This window comes from Enhydra lutris, unplaced genomic scaffold (assembly GCF_002288905.1).
Source record: "Enhydra lutris kenyoni isolate GAN:26980312 unplaced genomic scaffold, ASM228890v2 scaffoldscaffold34, whole genome shotgun sequence".
In the NCBI taxonomy this organism is placed as follows: Eukaryota; Metazoa; Chordata; class Mammalia; order Carnivora; family Mustelidae; genus Enhydra; species Enhydra lutris.
This window is the reverse complement of record NW_019154118.1, coordinates 24,602,466-24,622,952: the sequence shown is the minus strand read 5'-3', so window position 1 is coordinate 24,622,952 and position 20,487 is coordinate 24,602,466. Positions and strand designations below refer to the sequence as shown.

At 37.4% G+C, this 20,487-nt stretch overlaps 1 protein-coding gene across 1 annotated transcript in view; it reads right to left on the bottom strand.

Annotated features, from left to right (window-relative positions):
• LOC111153969 (chromosome unknown C11orf65 homolog) overlaps positions 1 to 19,765 on the bottom strand; it is a 44,767-nt gene extending 25,002 nt beyond the window's left edge. Inside the window, exons 1-2 of the mRNA XM_022513326.1 lie at positions 19,685 to 19,765; positions 9,782 to 9,874 (exon numbers count right to left, since the gene is read on the bottom strand). Of these exons, the coding sequence (XP_022369034.1) occupies positions 9,782 to 9,874; positions 19,685 to 19,765 (174 nt within the window). The remainder of the gene's footprint in view (positions 1 to 9,781; positions 9,875 to 19,684) is intronic.
• Between the last annotated feature and the right edge of the window lie 722 nt (positions 19,766 to 20,487).

Here is a 20,487-nt window from a genome sequence, read left to right as displayed (position 1 = left end):
CTACTGATTCCAGGGATGCTAAAAGGATAATTAACAAATATTAAGAAAAACTCTATGCCTACAAATTTGATAGCCTATATGAAATGGTTCAAATCCCTGAAAGACACAACCTGACAAAACTCACACAAGCAGATACAGAAAATCTGAATAGACCTATTAAAGAAACTGAATCAATAATAAACCTTTCAAAAAAGAAAGCACCAAGCTTCAATAGGTTCAGTCATGAACACTACCATTTAAGGAAAGAATTGTACCAATTCTCTGAAATCTATTCCAGAAAACAGGAGCAAAGGGAATACTCCCTAACACATTCTATGAGGCCAGCATTATCCTAATACCCAAACCAGAGGGAGACACAAGAAAGGAAAATTACAGACCATTATCTCTCAGGAACATAGATGCAAAAATCCTCAAGAAAATATTAGCAAGTCAAATTCAACAAAGGAATTATATGAGCAAGTGGGATTCATTCCAGGTACGCAAGGTCATTATCAAATTACAAAAGGCTAAAGAAGAAAAATTGTATGATCATATCAACAATGCAGAAGAAGTATTTGATAAAATTCAATACCAATTCATGATAAAAATTTTGACAAACTAGGAATAGAGACAAGCTTCCTCAACTTGACAAAGGGTATCTACAATAAACACACCTATCATATTTTAAACTGCATGCTTTCCTGCTAAGAGCAGGAACAAGGCAAAGATATCCCTTCACCCCTTCTATTCAACGTCATATTGGAAGTCATAGCTAATTCAATAAGAAATAAAAGGTATACAAATTGAAATGGAAAAAAAAAATCTGTCTTTGTTCACAGATAACATAACTGTCTATATTAAAAATTCCAATGAATCAATGAAGAAATTCCTGGCACAAAAAAGCAACTACAATAATGTTGGGGGATACTACATTAACATGCAAAAGCCAATTGCTCTCTTATATACCAGCAACAAACAATCAACTTGTATACAGTCAACTTGTCTTTGACGAAAGACCAAAGCCAATTCAACAGGGAAAGGATAGTTTTAAACAGTGCTGGAAAAACTGGACATCCACAAGCAAAAGTTTAATTCCAATTCCAGTTAGTTAACATACAGTGTAATATTAGATTCAGTTGTAAAATTTAGTGATTCAACATTTTTTTAATTTTTTTTAATTTATCTTCAGCATAACAGTATTCATTGTTTTTGTGCCACACCCAGTGCTCCATGCAATCCGTGCCCTCTCTAATACCCACCACCTGGTTCCCCCAACCTTCTTTAATTTCCTGTTTGACCCATTCATGACTTAGTAGTGTGTTGTTTAAATTCCATGTATTTGTGGTTGTTTCATTTTTCCTGTGGCTGACTTCTAGTTTCATAGCATTGTGATCAGAAAAGGTGTGTGGCATGACTTCAATCTTTCTGTATTTGTTGATGCCTGTTTTGTGACCTAAAATGTGATCCACTCTGGAGAATATTCCACGTGCACTTGAGAAAAATGTATATTCTGCTATTTTAGGATGGAATGTTCTGAATATATCTGTTAAGTTCATCTGGTCCAGTTGGTCATTCAAAGCTATTGTTTCCCTGTTTATTTTCTTTTTAGATGATTTGTCCATTGATGTACATGGGGTGTTAATGTTCTCTACTATTATCCACTACATTAACAATGAGTTCCTTTATGTTTGTTACTGTTTCATATATTAGGTGCTCCCATGTTGGGGGCATAAATATTTACAATTGTTTTTCTTGCTGGATTATCCCCTTTATTAGAATATAGTGTCCTTCTTTTACCTCTGGTTACAGTCTTTGTTTTAAAGTCTATTTGTCTAATATAAATATTGCTCCTCCCTCTTTCTTTTGACACCCATTTGCACAATAGATGTTTCTCCATCCTCTCACTTTCAATCTGCAGACATCATTAGGTTTGAAATGAATCTCTTGTATACAGCAATAAGATGGGTCTTATTTTAACCATTCTGACACACACACACACAGCCATTTTATTATTTGTTTTGTGGTTGTTTTTGGAAATTTTCTCTGATCCTTTTTATCTTCCTCTCTTTCATGTTTTGCTGATTTTCTTCAGTAAGATATTTGGATTTCTTTCTCTATCTTTATATTCGTTGGGTGTTTATTAGTGGTTTTCAATACATGGTTACAATTAGATTTGTATATAACTTCTTCAGACAGCAACCTATATTAAGTTGGTGGCCACTTAAATTGGAACCCATTCATTTCCCCTCTCCTTCCCACATTTTAGGTATATGTTATTATATTTTATATCCTTTTTATGTGAGTTCTTTGATTTTTTTAGAGAAATATTAATTTTTACTGCTTTTGTGTTTCCTGCCTTTATACCATCACTTTTGGTCTCCACTTTCCACTCAAAGAATTGCTTTAATATTTCTTGCAGTGGTAATGAACTCCACTGGTTTTTGTTTGTCTGAAAAACTCTTCATCTCTCCTTCTATTCTGAATGACAGCCTTGCTGCATCGAGTATTCTTGGCTGTAGATTCTTCCCATTCAGCACTTTGAATACATCATGCCATTCTCTTCTCGCTTGCCGAGCTTCTGTTGAAAAATCTCCCGCTATCCTTATGGGTTTTCCTTTATTTCCTTTATAGGAAGTTAAGGACTTCTTTTGTCTTGCTGTTTTTTAAGCTTTTTTTTTTCCTTATCATTATATTTTGCAAATTAATTATAATATGTCTTGGTGTTGGCCTGCTTTTGTTGATTTTGATGGGAGTTCTCTGTGCCTCCTATATCTGGATGTCAGTTTCCTTCTCCATATTAGGGAAGTTTTCAGCTATTATTTTTCCAAATAAATTTTCTGCCCCCTTTCTCTCTCTTCTTCCTTTTGTATTCCAATAATACAAATGTTATTATGTTTATTGGAGTCATTCAGTTCCCTGAGTCTATTCTCATGTTGCATAATTGTCCTCTCTTGTTCAACTTTATTGCTCTCCATTACTTTGTCTTCTAGGTCATTAATTCATTCTTCTGCTTCTTCCAGCTTACTGTTCATGGCATCAAGTGTGTTTCTAATCTTGTGTATTGCACTCTTCATCTTCGATTCTTTTTTAACTCTTTTCTCTGTGGTAAGGGTCTCACTGAGGTCTTAAATTATTTTTTTCAAGCCTAGGGGGTATCCTTATGATCATTACTTTTAAATTCTCCATCAAGCATGTTACTTATATCTGTTTTAGTTAGATCTCTGGCAGTGGCCTTACCTTGTTCCTTCATTTGGGATAAGTTCCTCTGTCTTCACATTTTGTCTAAGTCTCTGCCTTATTTGCTGTGTTAGAAAAGCCAGTTATGTCTCCTGCTCCTAAAAGTAATGGCCTTATGAAGAAGAGGCTCTATAGTATCCAGGGTCTGGTACTTCAGGGAATATCTCCAGTGTGTGTTTTATGCATTCTGCTGTCATGTTCTCTGCTCTGTCCTTTAGGCAAGAGGCTCTCCTTGCTTGCTATGGGAAGGGTTTGGTCCCTGGCCTGAATGTGGAGAGTTTTAACTAGGTGTGCTCTAGGTCTGCTTCTGAAATGAAACCCATTATCACCTCCACCACAACTGAAGCCCTGCAAAACTCTGGTAGGAAGACATTGTATGAGCAGGAGTTTGTGCTGGTCTTTTTGGGGAGAGGTCCACCACACTGGGACTGAGACAAGTGTGACTGAGAAGGACAGCTCCACCAGGGCCAGGGGGTGAGGAGTGGTGTAGGACTTGGTGTATGCAAGTTAGGCAGCCAGTATCAGTGCTGCACTACTTCCCAAAGGTGGCTCTGTGTTTATGCTGAGGGGCAGGGTTGGGAAATGGTGTTGGCCAGCTCCTTTGTTCCCAGAGAGGTATCTCTGTGAATGCTGCCTCTGAGGGACACACTCTGAGAAGACCAAATAATCAGCCCTTGAGTGCCCTAGGTATTCTTAAGATTGCTGTTTCCAAGTTGTCTGCTCCTGGGTTGTCTGCCTGCCTTTTCTCCAGGAGTAGCAGTGCCTTCCAGGCTCTACCCCAGCCAAGCCTGCTGACCTTTAAAAGTCGACTTTAAGCCCTGGTGGTTACAGGAACACACAAAATTCAGTCCCTCTCATTTTCCAAGCCAATAGCTTTGGGGAAACATTTCCTTGTGTGTTCCCCTGTATGCTCTTGCCCTTCTCCATGACCACGGCTCACTTCACAGCACCTGTGAACTATTTTTCCTCTAAACCATGTCTCTGCACTTCCTACCTTCTTCAATGTGGCTTCTTCTCTTCCTTTAATTGTGGAATTTGTTATGTTGCTCTTCAGGTCGATTTCTAGGGCATTGAGGATGTTTTGATAGTCATCTACTTGTATTGGTGGTATGAGACCAGCCTAGGGTCCTTCTACTCCATTGCCATCTTCCTGCTCTCTCAAGACTCTTAAATACAGAGAACCAACTGGTAGTTTCCAGAGGGGAGATGTATGAAGGGATGAGTGAAATAGATGAAGGGAATTAAGAGGTACAACTTCTAGTTTTAAAATAAATAAGTCATGGAGATGAAAACTACAGCATAGGGAACATAGTAACACTGTAATGACATAGTATGGTGACTACACTACACTTATCTTGATGAGCACTGACTAATATATAAAATTGTGGAATCAGTATGTTGTAAATTTGAAAGTAATGTAACAGTGTATGTTAATTATACTTCAATAAATACAGTTAAGAGGGAAGAAAGAAAGAAAGTGAATAGGCAGAAAATAAGGAGAAACTATAATAGACCATTAAAGAATCATTATAAAGATCATTCAAGAATATTATAAATAATCCTAGTAAATAAACTTGAAAATTTAAGTGAAATGGGCAACTTCCAGAAAAGTACAACTTATCAAATCTAGCACAAAAATAAATATAAGATAGGAATAGATCTATAACTATAAACTGATTCTGTAATTTAGAATCTTTCCACCAAGTAAACTTCTGGCTTCCCTGGTAAATCCTTCCATTTACAGAAGAAAGAACACACAATACGAGAAGGAACATTTCTCAGCTTGTGCTACTATGCCAACTAAATGTGATACCAAAATCTGACAGAAACAATATAAGAAAGTAAATTACATGGTCTGCCTGAATGTAGGTACAAAAATTTAAGCAAAGTACTAGCAAACTAAGTTCAGTGATATTTGAAAAGGATAAGACATTTTGACCAAAATGTATATATTCCAGAAATGCTAAGTAGTTTAACATTGAAGTAAAATAATAATATCTCAATAAGAGCAGAGAAATGTCATAAAATTTAACATCCATTTTTTGGATTGGGGGAAAAACTTGTTTTTGCTCAAAGAGAGAAGGGAACTTTCTAAGATAAGTTTTCTACACAAAAACCTATAGCATACCATATACTTGATGGATTGTTGAGCCTTCTCCTTTTGAAATCATGAATGGCAGTGGTTACCACTTGTATTCACCAATTTACTGAAGGCTCTAGTTAATGCGCAAGTATAAGAAAAGTAAATAAATTGTATATTTGGAAAGGGAAAAACTAAACTCATTATTTGAATTTGGCATGCTTGTTCATGTAGAAAATCCAAAAGAATCTATGTACCAATTATTGGAATTAATAAATGAGGGAGCAAACTTGCTGAAACAAAGCTAAGAAACAAAAATTACTTGTCTCCCTATGTATTTGCAACAAAAATCAGTAAAAAAAATTTTTGTTTTAAAGATTTACTTATTTTAGTGAGAGAATGTTCATGAGTGGGAGGAGGGGCAGAGACAAAGAATCTTCAAGGAGACTCTCCACAGAGCATGGAGCCCAGCGATGAAGTGGAGCTCAACCCCATTAACCATTAGATCATGACGTGAGCCAAAACTAAGAGTGGGATGCTCAAGCAACTGAGCCACTCAGGTGCCCCAAAGTTAGTAAAAATTTTCTAATTACTATTTAAAAAGAGTTTGAAAAAGCAAGGTCTAAATCTAAGAAAGAATGTGCAAATTCTCTACACAGAAAACTATAAAGCATTGTTGAAAGAAATTATAGAACAACTAAATAATGTTATGGATTGGGATTTCCAGAAGAAGATACTGAAACGACATTTGGGTGCCCCATGTTAATAAGGGATCAACACCTAGAAAAGAAGAGGAAGGATGAGTTTGTGTTACTATGCAGAGCAATCCAAGCCCGGGGCTTCTAGAGTGAATATTGCCAAACTGGACTACCTCAGGTCAGACTTTATGCCCCCTTCCCTACTCTACCCTACACTGCTTGGTTACTGGATATGAACTGCCCTGGAAATACCTGACTGACCTTGAGGCAGTTCTCCCCAGATAAGGTAGAAACAAGATGCTCAGAGCTGGAGGCTCTCTGCTCATCACAGCCCCTGGGATTGAACTGCGTACTAACTCTCCTTGTGAAGAGGAATCTGGGCAGTACATCACCATGTTTCCTACAAATGTTCATGGACCGGAGCTCTCAAAAGAGTTGAGAAGTCCATTTTCCTCAAACTGATATAAATATTCAATAAAATCCCAATTAAAATTCTAAAATATTTTTTAAAACATTTTTAAAAATTTTGTTAGGGGCACCTGGGTGGCTCAGTCAGTTAGGCATCTGACTCTCAGTTTTGGCTCTGGTCATGATCTCAAGGTTGTGAGATTGCACCCCACATCAGGCTCCACAATGGGCATGAAGTCTGCTTAAGATTTTCTCTCTCTCCCTCTGCCCCTCTCCTGCCACTCTTTCTCTCTAAAAAATAAAATAAAATAAAATTGTGTCAAATACACACAACACAAATTTACCATTAGTGCATCTGATACATTCACAACATTGTTTAGCCACTGTCTATTTCCAGAATATTTTTTTTACTCCAAAGGAAACCCCATACCCACATACCCATTAAGCAGTCACTCCCCATTTCCCCATACTCTCCCTCCCCAGCCAGCACCTGACAATCACTAACTTATTTTTTAATATACTCTCTATTTATTCAGACACCCTGTATGTTCATCCTCAGTCTTGTCCTTCCCAGGCTCTGGGTCTGCCTGTTCTTGACCTGTCTGGCACCTCCTGTATCTTGTCTGTGGGCAGGGAGCTGGCCCAGCCCTGGGGGTGCCTGGCGGTGAGCAGAAACAAAGGCAAGCCTCTGTGCAGGTCCCTAAAGCAACTGCCAGAGAGGTCAAAGTCCACAACAACAATTTTTGAGAATAAGATCTCTAGTTGACCCCTTGGCCCTAGAAAGCCACACCAAGAATGTAAATGTTTGTCTCCGTAGCTACCAACAAGCTGAGGCAGGAGGCATGCTGGGTGGGTGAACATAAACACGACAAAGCTTCCTCATGAATTTAGCAGCCTTTTTCTTCATGAAGCACTCTCCTAGTGGCCCTATGTTTCCTTTATTGGATTCCAGAATTCCAATAAAGGTGATTCTAACAGTTACTTGAAGAGCTCCCTAGTCCACTATTTTCCCGATGGTGGAGGATTTTATGTGTATAAACTGACAACTTAATTCTAAAATTTACATGGAAATACAAAGCACCTAACAATAGCTTGGAAGTGTCTTTTTGAAGAATTACAAAATGGGAGTACTCTTCTACCATAAAAAACACTTGTTTTAAACCTATACTAATACAAACCTATAATAATTATGACAAGGGTAGAAAATAGACAATGGAAGAGAATAGAAAATGCATCAACAGACCCATACAAAAATGGTTACTTGATTTATGATAAAAGTGGCATGGAGAGCAGTAGAGAAAGGACTATGTTTTTAAAAAATAGTGTTTCTGGGGCGCCTGGGTGGCTCAGTGGGTTAAGCCTCTGCCTTAGGCTCAGGTCATGGACTCAGGGTCCTGGGATGGAGCCCCGCATCAGGCTCTCTGCTCAGCAGGGTGCCTGCTTCCCCTCTCTCTCTGTGCTTCCCTACTTGTGATCTCTGTCTGTCAAATAAATAAATAAAATCTCTAAAAAAAATAGTGTTTCATCATTTGGATATATATAGGGAAGAATATGAAAGTGACTTCTACTTTATACCGTATACAAAATAATCAACCCCACATGTACTGCTGATCTAAATATGAAAAGGCAAATTGGTAAAGTTTATATATAATATAGGAAAATACTTTTATGACTTCAGGATTAGTGCAGTTTATAAAAAGCACCAACCATATACAAAAAGGTTGATAATTTAAACTACTTTAAAATTAAGAACTCTGTTCACCAAAACACTGTTCACCACAATAATGAAGTCTCGTTTCAAAATATTAACCTAGGTGGGGAAAGAGGGAGGAAATGGAGATGAGGCAGGACTGGCTATAAATTACTAATTGCTGAAGTTAGGGGATGGGTACATGTGGTTTATTACTTTACTCTTTCTACTTCTGTATATGTTTGATAATTTTCACGATTAAAAAAAAAAAAAGGTGGGAAGACCATAAAAGTGACAAGTCAAATCACAGAATGAAAAATATCATGTGCAGCACAGAAAACCAACAAAGGGTTTGTATGAAGAACACATAAAGAACTGCTTAAAGCCCGGAAGAGTAAGAGACAATATACACATAAAAGACATGAAAAAAAAAAAAATGTCAGGAGCTCAGCTGACCTGGGAGAACAGTTGTTGAGGTGTCGGGTGTCAGAAGAGCCAATGAAGGAAACAAGCCGAAAGGGAAAGAAAGCTTTTAATTACTTACTGTAGTGGTAATACGTAAGAGTTGGAGCCCTGAACAGTGGAGGAGGCAACGATTCCCCCTGGTCCATCCCCCACCCTCTGCCCTGCAGTGTTGAGAATGAGGCCGAGCAGCACAGATATGGGAGTCCTCTCACTGCTGAGTAATGCCACTGACTTACAAACCCAATCTACTATTCGTGTTAGCATAATATTTAGGCAGACTACTCCAAACAATTCTATCTCAGAAAACTACTGCCTGACTTTCAACAGGCTCCAGCAGTTGTATGGACCCCAAGGTGTGAAGGGGTGGGGAGGGCAGTAGGAAGGAGAGTGTGAGTGGACTCACTCAGAGTGGGACTGCACAGGGGCCTGAAGACCTCAGCCCAAAGCCTCAGATAGAGAACTAAGAAGGCAGGCGCTGGGACCAAAACTTTAAGTATGTCTAAAGGGAGGACTGTTCTTAAAAAGCTTATAATATTAAGCATTGGTAAGGATGCAGAGCACCAAGAATTCCAAAAGACTGATGATGGTTAATACAAATTGTACAGTCACTTTGGAAAAGAATTTGAAATTCCATTTCTGGGTGGAGCAGAAATCCGTGCACACGTGCACAGGACAGATGAGTAAGAATATTTTCCCAAAAGCAGTCTTTGTAGCAGACTCAAACTGGAAAAACAACACAAATGTCAATCAACCGTAGAATGAATACACAGTAGTATATTCATAAAATTAAATAACCATCATTATTTTTTAGAAAATGAATAGAATTCAGCGACATGAACACAAGGTTGAATAAGACAGCGAAGCGCACCAGAGGATTCTATTTACACGTGGTTCAAGAATAGAGAAGACTGAAAAAAAACAACAAAAAAACTTCAATTCAACCTAGTGGTTGCCTTTTGGGAGCAGGGAGTTGGCTGTGACATGCAGAGGTGTGCAGAGTGCCACAAGCCAGGGGTCTGACATCTGAGACTCTGATCTGGGTGATCACTGCACGGGGGGCTTGTGATGACCCACCGAGCTGCACATTTGTGTTTTAAGAACTTTTCCATGTGTGGGTCACACTTCAAGAAAAAGTTTTTAAAAAGAAACACAAACACATTTATAGAGCACTCACACATTTTGCAGGGAAAAAACAGTTGCCGCATGAATAAATACCATGCTCACCTCTTTAGGATCAATATATTTCACTATCTGACGTGGCTCCCCTTGTCTTCTGATATCAATCAGTCCTTTATAGTGTTGGAATACAGCGACATTCTAAAGGTTCAAGCACATAAGATTCTATTGTCAAAACTGGATTTTCTACCTCTAATTAAAGCTTTGTGCCTAACTAGGGCAAAATAAGTAAAAACCGTAAAAATAGCCTTTATGTATATAAACTAGATTTTAGAAATCTTATCCACTCAGGGTTTGCTCTGGCAAGCTAGGCAATACTGGTTTTATTCTCACAAAGAGTTTTACCCTTAATTGTGGAACTACATTAGCAACTATAAATCAAATACCCAGAATGCTGGTGGAGTCACTTCTATGCTGCCAGAGTAAACCGGGAGAAAGACAAAACAGCCTGCTGGTTAAGAACGTGGAGTTTGGCACAGTATTATCTGGGTTCCCATTAACCATGTGACCGTGGACAAGCTAAGCAGCTGAACGACCAGAATGATAGTGGGTATCTCATACAGCTATGGTGAAGAATTGATGAGTTAATATTTGTAAAGCTCCTAGAATAATTTCTGGCACAAAAAACCACTAAATAATTATTATCTTACTATCATTACAGAACCTCGTTCCTATAGTAATGCCACTGACTTACAAACCCAATCTACTATTCGTGTTAGCATAATATTTAGGCAGACTACTCCAAACAATTCTATCTCAGAAAACTATTTCTTTGGTAACACTCTCCTTATGCCCTATGCACCCCCAAACCCTCAGTAACTCCCGGTAAAAGTCCGCCCTGCCTCACTATGCTTACATCAACTCAGATCAATTCTAACAGAAGTAACCCACAACACCAGTATGACAATGTGAAGCCCCAAGGCAACTGCCTGTGGCAATGGTGCAGCTCACATCAAAACATAACTACCCACAAGGAAGACACCTGCCGTTCCCATCTGCCTATCTGGCTGTCAGGGAAGGAAAAGAACCTGTACGCTGGTGAACAAAGAAGCTGAGTAGGGCAACAGTGAAAGCTGGTCCAACGTGTCCTAGAAGCTGTGAAGTGCCTTTTTTTTTTTTTGTTCAAATGATTTTAATTATTGGAATGCACAATTTTTAAATATGCAAATAAAAGTTTTAAAACCTGGGGGGAAAACCCCCAGTAGATAGATCAATGAAATCAGGAGCTGGTTCCTTGAAAAGAGCAATAAAATTGATAAACCTTTAGCCAGACTCATAAAAAAGAAAGAAAAAGAGAGAAAGAAAGAAAAAGGGAAAGAAAGAAAGAAGGGAAGGAAGGAAGGAAGGAATAAATAAAGAGAGGGAGAGAGAGAAGACTCAAAATCAGAAATGAAAGAGGAGAAATAACAGCTTACACCACAGAAATACAAAGGATTAGAAGAGAATATTGTGAAAAACTATATGCCAACAAATTGGACAACCTAGAAGAAATAGAGAAATTCTTAGAAACATATATGCTCCCAAAACTGAAACAAGAAGAAACAAAAAATGTGAACAGACTGATAACCAGCAAAGAAACTGAATCAGTAATCAAAAACTCCCAAAAAACAGAAGTCCGGGGCCAGACGGCTTCACAGGCAAATTCTACCAAATATTTAAAGAAGAGTTAATACCTATTTTTCTTAAACTATTCCAAAAAGAAGAGGAAAGAAATCTTCCAAATTCATTCTATGAGGCCAGCATTACCTTAATATCAAGACCAAACAGATATTGCTAAAAAAGAGAACTATAGGATAATATCTCTGATGAACACAGATGCAAATCCCCTCAACAAAATATTAGCAAACTAAGTCCAAGTATAAATTAAAAAAATAATTCACAACAATTAAGTGGGACTTATTCCTGGGTTGCAAAGGTGATTCAACATTCAAAAATCAATGTGAAACATCACATCAACAAGAGAGAGGATAAAAACCATATGATCGTTTCAGTGGCCCCTCAGTGGCTCAGTTGGTTAAGCATCCCTTGATTTCAGCTCAGGTCATGATCTCAGGGTTGTGAGATCAAGCCCTATGTTGGGCTCCATGCTGAGCATGGAGCCTCCTTAAGATTCTCTCTTTCCCTCTCCCTTTAGCCCTCCCTTTTCTCTTAAAGAAAAAAAAAAAAAAAAAAAGGCCTCAGAGAGATCCCTGACCCCTCCCATTACATGAGGACGTGGCAAGAAGACAACTGTTCACCTATGAACTAGAAAGCGGATCCTTACCAGACACCAAATCTGCTGGTGCCATGATTTTAGACTTTCCAGAATCCAGAACTGTAAGGAATAGATTTCTGTTATTTATAATCTACCCAGTCTATTGTACTTTGTGATAATAGCCCAAATGGATTAACACAGCTACCAAAGATGTGAATAAAATGATTAACTAATTTGACCTAAATATGTCAGTATACACTTTTTTTCTCACGTTCACATGGAACATTTCCAAAAATAGACTTTTTCTAGGCCAGGCAAGTTTCAAAAAATTTCAAGTTATTGAAATCATATAAATAACTGACTTCAGTGGAATTAAATCTGAAAACCAATAACAGAAAGGTAATTAGAAAACTCCTAAATATTTGGTAATTAAGCAACATACTTTTCCAAAAAATCATTTATTTATCTGAGAGATAAAGCACAAGCAAGGGGAAGGGGAGAGAGAGAAGCAGACTCCCCACCCAGTGAGGAGCCCAATGTGGGGCTCTATCCCAGGACCCTGAGATCATGACTTGAGCCAAAGGCAGTGACTTAACCCACTGAGCCACCCAGGAACCCATAAACAACACACTTTTAAATAACTCACAGGTCAGGACGCCTGGCTGGCTCATTTGGTAGAACATGCACTCTTGATCTTGGGGTTGTGAGTTTGAGCCCCATGTTGGGTGGAAGGATTACTTAAATATAAAATCCTTAAAATCAATCAATCAATCATGGATCAAAAAAAATCACAATGGAAATTATAAAATATTTTAAACTGAAATGTAATAAATATATGACGTATCAAAACCTGTGGGATATACCTAAGGGAATGCTCAGGGAGAACTTGATAGCTTTAAATACATATATTATTAAAAAAGAATAAATGGGGGCGCCTGGGTGGCTCAGTGGGTTAAGCCTCTTCCTTCAGCTCAGGTCATGATCTCAGGGTCCTGGAATTGAGCCCCGCATCGGGCTCTCTGATCAGCAGGGAGTCTGCTTCCCTCTCTCTCTGCCTGCCTCTCTGCCTACTTGAGATCTCTGTCAAATAAATAATCTTTTAAAAAAAAGAATAAATGTGTAAATCTAAGATCTAATGTTCCCTCTCAAGAAGTGTGAAACAGAACAGCAAATCAAACTCCCTCAAAAAATGAAGGAAAACACAATAAAGATAATCAGTTAATGAAATGTAGAGTTAAAACAGAAAGCCAACAAAGCCAAAACCAGGTTTTTTTCTTTTATTAAAGATTAAGACAGATATAGAAAAATAAGGAGAAAACACATATGAGCAATATCACCCCAGATCTTATAGACATTAAAAGTATAGTGAGAGGAGACTATAAACAATTTTGGGCAAATAAATTTGACAATTTTAAGAAAATGGACAGATTCCTTGAAAAGAAACATCAAAATGGGCATAAGAAGAAATACAGTTTTGAATAGTCCTGTATTATTAAAGAAATAGAATCCCTAATTAGAAATTTTTCATAAAGAAAACTCCTACACACAATATTTTGCCAACGTATTCTCCTCTTTATAGGAGAAATAGCATTAATCACACAAATTCTTTCAGATAATATAACAGAAGTATTTCCCAACTCTCTTTATTAGGCCAGCATAATCTTGATATCAACAGCTGAGAAGGATATGACAAAAAAGAAAAATTACATTCATGAGCAAATATGCAAAAATCCTAAATGAAAGTTGATAAAAGAAATTTTCTATTTTTAATGCCTATGGGTCCTGTTCCTGGACTCCGGGGAGGCTACACCTTAACATTTACCAAGGTGAAAGTAACTAGGCAAAACTTCAAAGCATGGATTCTATTTCTTCCCTGAGTACACACTGTATATCTGCTTTGTTAAAGAAAATAACCAGAAAGGAACATTCTGAACATGAAAGAGAAAGAAGGAACTTCCCTGATTCCTCTAAAACTGAAGTCTAAGCCCTGCATATACAGGAAACTTAAGGTCTGCAACTTCCTAAAATGTTCTTTGTCTAATAATTTGTAACTCTTTATGTATAAAATGAATATAGCCTTACACCAAATGTTCTCCCTTATCAAAGCACTCTCTTCTTTGTGAAGATTGTATCCAGGACAGCTGTTCTAACTTGGGTTTGAATGAAACTCTTTTTTTCCTAGAAATTCTAACAGGTTTGTTCATTTGTGTCAATAACATTTATCAGATCAAATCCAGGATATATCAAAAGGGTAATAAAACATCAGTGAAGTAGAATTTTTTCCAGGAATGCAAGGCTGGTTTAACATTTGAATATCAATCAATGAAATTCACCACATAAAAAGAATGAAGAAAACAGACAAAATGATCATACAGTAAACACAGCAAAAGCATTTGATAAAATTCAACACTCAGAGTTTTCATAACAACAAGAATAAAAAGTAAACTAGGAATAAAGTTAAATTCCCCAAACTGATGGTAAGTTTTTACAAAAAAACTACAAGTAACATCTTAACTAATGGTGGAATATTACATGCTTTCTGCATTCAACAAAAGGGCAAGAATGTCCATAATTACTGCTTCTATTCCATCTTGCACTGGAGGGTCTAATCAGTGCAATAAAGAAACAAAAGGTATAAAGTTTGCAAAGAAAAAAGTAAAAGTTATCATCCAAGGATGACATACTTAAGTGGAAAATCCAAAGGAATCTATAAAAAAGCAATTAGAAATAAGTGCATATTAGGTCAGCAGGTAAAAATAAACTACATTTCTATAAACTAGAAATGAACAATCAGAAAATAGAATTTAAAAATAATACCACTTACAGTGGTGTCAAGAAATGTCAAATACCCAGAAGTAAAATGAAAGATGTTTAAGATTTCTACACTGCGAACTACAAAACATCCTGGAGGAAAAAAAAAATTTTTTTTGAAGATTTTTATTTATTTGTCAGAGAGAGAGAGAAAGAGAAAGAGCAGCAGGCAGAGGGAGAAGCAGATTTCCCACTGAGCAGGGAGCCCAATGCAGGACTTGATCCCACGACTCCAGGATCATGACCTGAGCGGAAAGCAGACACTTAACCAATTAAGCCACCCAGGCATCCCTGGGAGAAAAAATTTTAAAGATCTAATAAATAAAGATATGTACCATGTTCATGAAAACTCAGTGTAGAAAAATTCAGTTTTGTCCCAAACTGATCTACTGATTCAATTTAATTCTAATTATATAATCTCCATAATAATTCTTTTTAATTAATGAATTGATTCTACAATTTACATGGAAATGCAAAAGCTCTAGAATAACTATGACAATCATGAAGAACATCAAAGTTGGAGGACTGTACTGCCATATACCCATACTTCTGATAAAGCTACAGTTACTAAGACAGTGTGGTATTGACTCAAATAAAGACAAATAGACCAACACAACTAAACAGAGACTATAGAAACACTTCACACATATGATTACATGATTTAAACAAAGGCACCACTGTGATTTACTATGGAAAGGATGGCATTTTCAGTAAAGGTGAACCTATAATAATCAAATGATTATTTGGTTATCCATAAAGACAAAAATGAACTTTGTGGGGCTCCTGGGTGGCTCAGTGGGTTAAAGCCTCTGCCTTCAGCTCAGGTCATGATCCCAGGGTTCTGGGATCGAGCCCTATATCGGGCTCTCTGCTCAGTGGGGAGCCTGCTTCCCTCTCTCTCTCTGCCTGCCTCTCTGCCTGCTTGTGATCTCTGTCAAATAAATAAATAAAATCTTTCAAAAAAAAAAGGAACTTTGTCCATACCTCCTATCATACACAAACATTAATTTGAGATGGATACTGGATCTCAATCTACAACTAAAGCAACTAAGCCTCTAGGAAAACATAAACAAAAACAAAAACAAAAAAACAGAAGGATATCTTCTGGCTTCAGGTTACATAAACACTCCCCTCAGATTTATTTCAAATATTTGACATGTAATATTGTGCTGGGTGAGTCAGGTGTCCACCTTGGGATCTCATTCCCCACTGGGGAAAGGAAAGGCCCAGTGGGCTCCTTAGGGCTGCCTTGTGCCAAGTGATGTGATCAAAGTGAAAACCCTCCTCTTATCCTTCTAATGTGGTCCTTGTCTCTCTGGTCCTTGGTTCTGGGATTTTCATAAGAATGCTTTCTATGGATAGTGGCTAGTTGGTCTTCTTATGAGGCAATGTCACATCTTTAGGCAAACATTTCTTTTTTTTTTTTTTTAAGTTTTATTTACTTATTTTAGAGAGAGAAGGACAGCACGAAGAGGGGAGGGCAGAGGGAGAGAGCGCATCTCAAGCAGTCTCCACTTTGAGTGTGGAGCCCGACATGAGGCTTGATTTCACTACACGGAAATCACGACCTAAGCCGAAATCAAGAGTTGGACACTTAACTGACAGCCACCCAGGTCCCCCTAGGCAAATATTGCTTAAACAGGGCTCAGAAAACACTAACCATAAAGAACAAGTGATAAATTGGATTTAATGAAAACTCAAGACTTCTCATTATCAAAAAACACCTTTAAGAATGAAATGAGGCGAGATGCCTGGGTGGCTCAGTTGGTTGAGCGGCTGCCTTCAGCTCAGGTCATGATCCCAGCATCCTGGGATTGAGTCCCACATCGGGCTCCTTGCTTGGCAGGGAGCCTGCTTCTCCCTCTGCCTCTGCCTGCCACTCTGTCTGCCTGTGCTCACTCTCTCTGACAAATAAATAAATAAAATCTTTAAAAAAAAAAAAAGAATGAAATGAGGCCAGTCTGAAGAAAATATCTGCAACACACATATTCAATAAAGGACTTCTGTTCAGGATATCTGAGAGACTCCTCCAAGTGAATATCGGCAGTGTAATAGTAGATGTGATGGGATTTGTGGATTTGAAGATTGGGAGCATAGGTTAAAAAGAGTGGGGTAGGGATATTTATATCCTCATCATATATAATTAGAAGTCACATAATGTTATGTTAGCATGATGGAACAAGAAACAAAGGCTTAAATATCCTTTAAAGAAAGAAGGTAACAACAACAAAAATAAGAAAGAAAGAAGGTAACAAATAGAGGAACTAAAAAAATAATCCCACATGGTACTGTGTAAGGGATAAGCGAGATAAGCTCTCAATTTTCTTTGCAGAAGGTCAACAGGTCACTTCTAAAGTTGGTAAATAAAAGATAATTATCCAAGCATATTATGCAGAAACACAGAAATTACTACTAAAGATCTAAAACAAAAAATGGTTAAAAGTGGTTGCCTTAAGGATATGAGGGTAGAGAAGACTAGGAGGGGCTAAAAGAAGTGCTTTTATTTGTAAGTTCTTCTACACTATTTTACTTAAAAATACATTATTTTGATGTAGAATATTCAAATGTTGGGGTGCCTGGGTGGATCAGTGGGTTAAAATATTCAAATGTAAGAAAATACCTTCATTTACATTAGTTTGACTCTGCAGTTTATTCATTTATAGGGCCATGTAATATGTTAAAATGACGCTTCCTTATTTAGAAGTCATCCTCTAAACCACCTGAAACAGAATGTTTCTAGACTTAAGATCTAGACTTATGTGTTCTCTTTGAATCTCAGAACTATTTTAATTATCCTTATATTTGAACCATGGCTTCCATGGTTAGCTTCTTTTCAGTTTCTAACCACTTTTCAAATGTAACTGTGCAGTCATACCTTCTGTTGCAGGAGGTACCATTTTATCTCCAAATACACCCTCTTAGAGCCATTCAACATACTGATCTTATCTAAATTGATCACCATTTTTATTTCCTTCATTTTTTCCTTTCTCATTTGCTCTCTTTTTTTTTTAAACATCATTTATTTCTCTTAAATATCAGTTGATCCCTGCTTGTGCATTAATACTTAAGAATGAAGGTCTGCGGGCATCTGGGTGGCTCAGTGGGTTAAAGCCTCTGCTTTCAGCTCAGGTCATGATCCCAGGGTCCTGGGATCCAGCCCCGCATTGCATCGGGCTCTCTGCTCAGCGGGAGTCGCTTCCTCCTCTCTCTCTGCCTGCCTCTGCCTGCTTGTGATTTCTGTCTGTCAAATAAATAAATAAAATCTTTAAAAAAAAAAAAAAGAATGAAGGTCTGTGTCAATTCTTCAGGGGAACTAGTTGGGAGTATCCTGGGCTTTTTAAAAGTCTCTTATTTCGCCATTGTTCTCACACATGAATGGGAAGATGGTCTGGAGCTTTGTAATGTGTGTGGAATTAGATAATCAACAGACTTTTGGCGGGGGTATGGTTAGGTAGCCAGCAATCAAGCAGGGTGTCTTTCAAATACTAAAATTAAGAGACTTTTACTGTGGAGCGCCAAATCTGCAAAAGAATTAGCTTTTCCAAATAGTTCATTTAATTTTTTAAAAAAGAGATAAGTCATCAGGGTTTTTCCCCCTTAGAGTACATATCCATCTATGAGCAAATTTTTTGACCTATGGTAAATATCCATCTACCTGCTGCTTTGGGGATTGAAGTGACAGGGCAGACAACTGTCACAGCTGTCCTACATACACTTAACCCCCTTGCCTACGGTCATTCTCCTTCCAGTTCTTTCAAATTGCTAACTCCGAATGGATAGGCTTTCTAGGGTCCCAGTGACAAACCAGCTCTCTCACTGGAGCGAGGCAAGTCTTCTACACAGTTCTGTCCAAATGGATGTAACTATCTATTTTTGGTTTTCCAAAAATGAGATAAAATTAATCTGCTCATGAAGTCCCTTCTCTCTGGTGTGGGTTAACTTTTTGTGTATTGTCATTTTAATAGGGTTCTGCACGGACAAAAAGTAAAGATGTGTGCTCAGTCCACCATCTTGTTAAGATACATATATACACATGCTTGTCTGTTTATATACATGGCTTCTCTACTAAAACTCCTTAAGGGCAAGGAGGTATTGTAAAGTTCTTCGCTAGGAATATAAAAAGTATACAAGGTAATGTTGGTTGGATTTGGATGTGGGATAAAGGAAGTTACAAATAACAGAAAAGCTTAAGCCGAGCTAACAAGTAGAAACCATCAAAGGGATAGATTTTGAAAGCAAATTGTTTTTATATTAGAAATCAATACTTATGGATTTTATGGCTTTGAAAGAGGCAAAAGAAACAACTAATGGAAGCTATTTTGCAAGATTTGATGAGCCAATACAAAGAATACAAAGGTATTCTTGTGTGCCAGAAACAGAGTCATACCACTTCACACAAAATTATCAAACACAGACAATGTTGCTGCTGTCACAGAGGAAAGAGCAGAGTCATTTCAGCTGTTGGCTCTCACCCAACCAGGTAAATCAACTTGGAATAATCCTTACACCAATGTGACCAGCTATGCCCATACTAAAGCATGATGAATAAATGTATTAATTCAGACACAGTTCATTATTTAAACATTGTCTTCAAAAGTAGGTACTCAGTAAATATTTAATGAGTGAATGTATCCCTAACACCTGCTCAAAAACCTGATTCCTGAGTCAAGAAATAAAGTTTTAAAGGTGAAAGCCAAATAACCTTATTAGTGATACTTACATTGATCATAGCCATTATCAAAAGGCCTGGCCCTGATATGGAGCTAGTAAGGATTTGTGAGGTTAACAAGATGATTGTTAACTTTTTGACCTTCTAAAAAAATGTGTGCTTTGAAAGCAAAGGGTAGTACACAAATCCATAAGTATACTAAAAACTATTGAACAGCTGAACCTTATGATATATAAATTATATTGTAATCAAATTGCAAAAAATGAAATAAACTCACAAGGAAACACTTCCAGGCCTTCTGAATGACTCTGGCAGCTTCATCCCTCTCTGTAAGTTCTGACTCCTCTTCCCAAGGCATTTGAAAGACCTAAAAGAAGCAAAAAACGTATGCTCAAAATTTTTTTATGAACTCCATTATGAAACTCATTAGAACTCAAGAAAAACAGAAGATTAATAAAGGAAATAATACAGATGAGATTTGGTATCAAAATAATTTTATAAAAATTATTACCTACTTTTTATTTTATGTATTTTATAAAAATTGTTACCTACTATTGATTGCCTATATGTTCCAATTTCTCTTTTCTAATTTAAACAACAATCTTGCATAGCAGATTTTTGCCAATTTGCTTGTGTTAGAGATGAGGAGACTGCACTTCAAGGCCGAAGGTCAAATAGTGATTGACTAAGCCAGTATTAAATCCAGGTCAGTTTCTCTCGAATCCATGACCTTTCATGTCCCCCATTCAATGACTTCAAATATTTTTTTAAGATTTATTTATTTGACAAAGAAAGAGAGAGAGAGAGAGCACAAGCAGGCAGAGAAGCCGAGGGAAGGGGAGAAGCAGGCTAAGAAGGGAGCCCAACATGGGGCTTGATCCCAAGATCGTGTCCTGAGGCAAAGGCAAATGCTTAGCCAACTGAGCCGCCCAGGTGCCCCCCAAAAAACTTTTCTTAATCAACATGCACAGCTTCATTCCAAATTCATCCAGGCTTCTAACCTAGAATTACAGATGCTATAGAATTTTTCTTACTGTGTAACTCATAAATGTGTTGACAAGTTAATAAATCATGCATTAA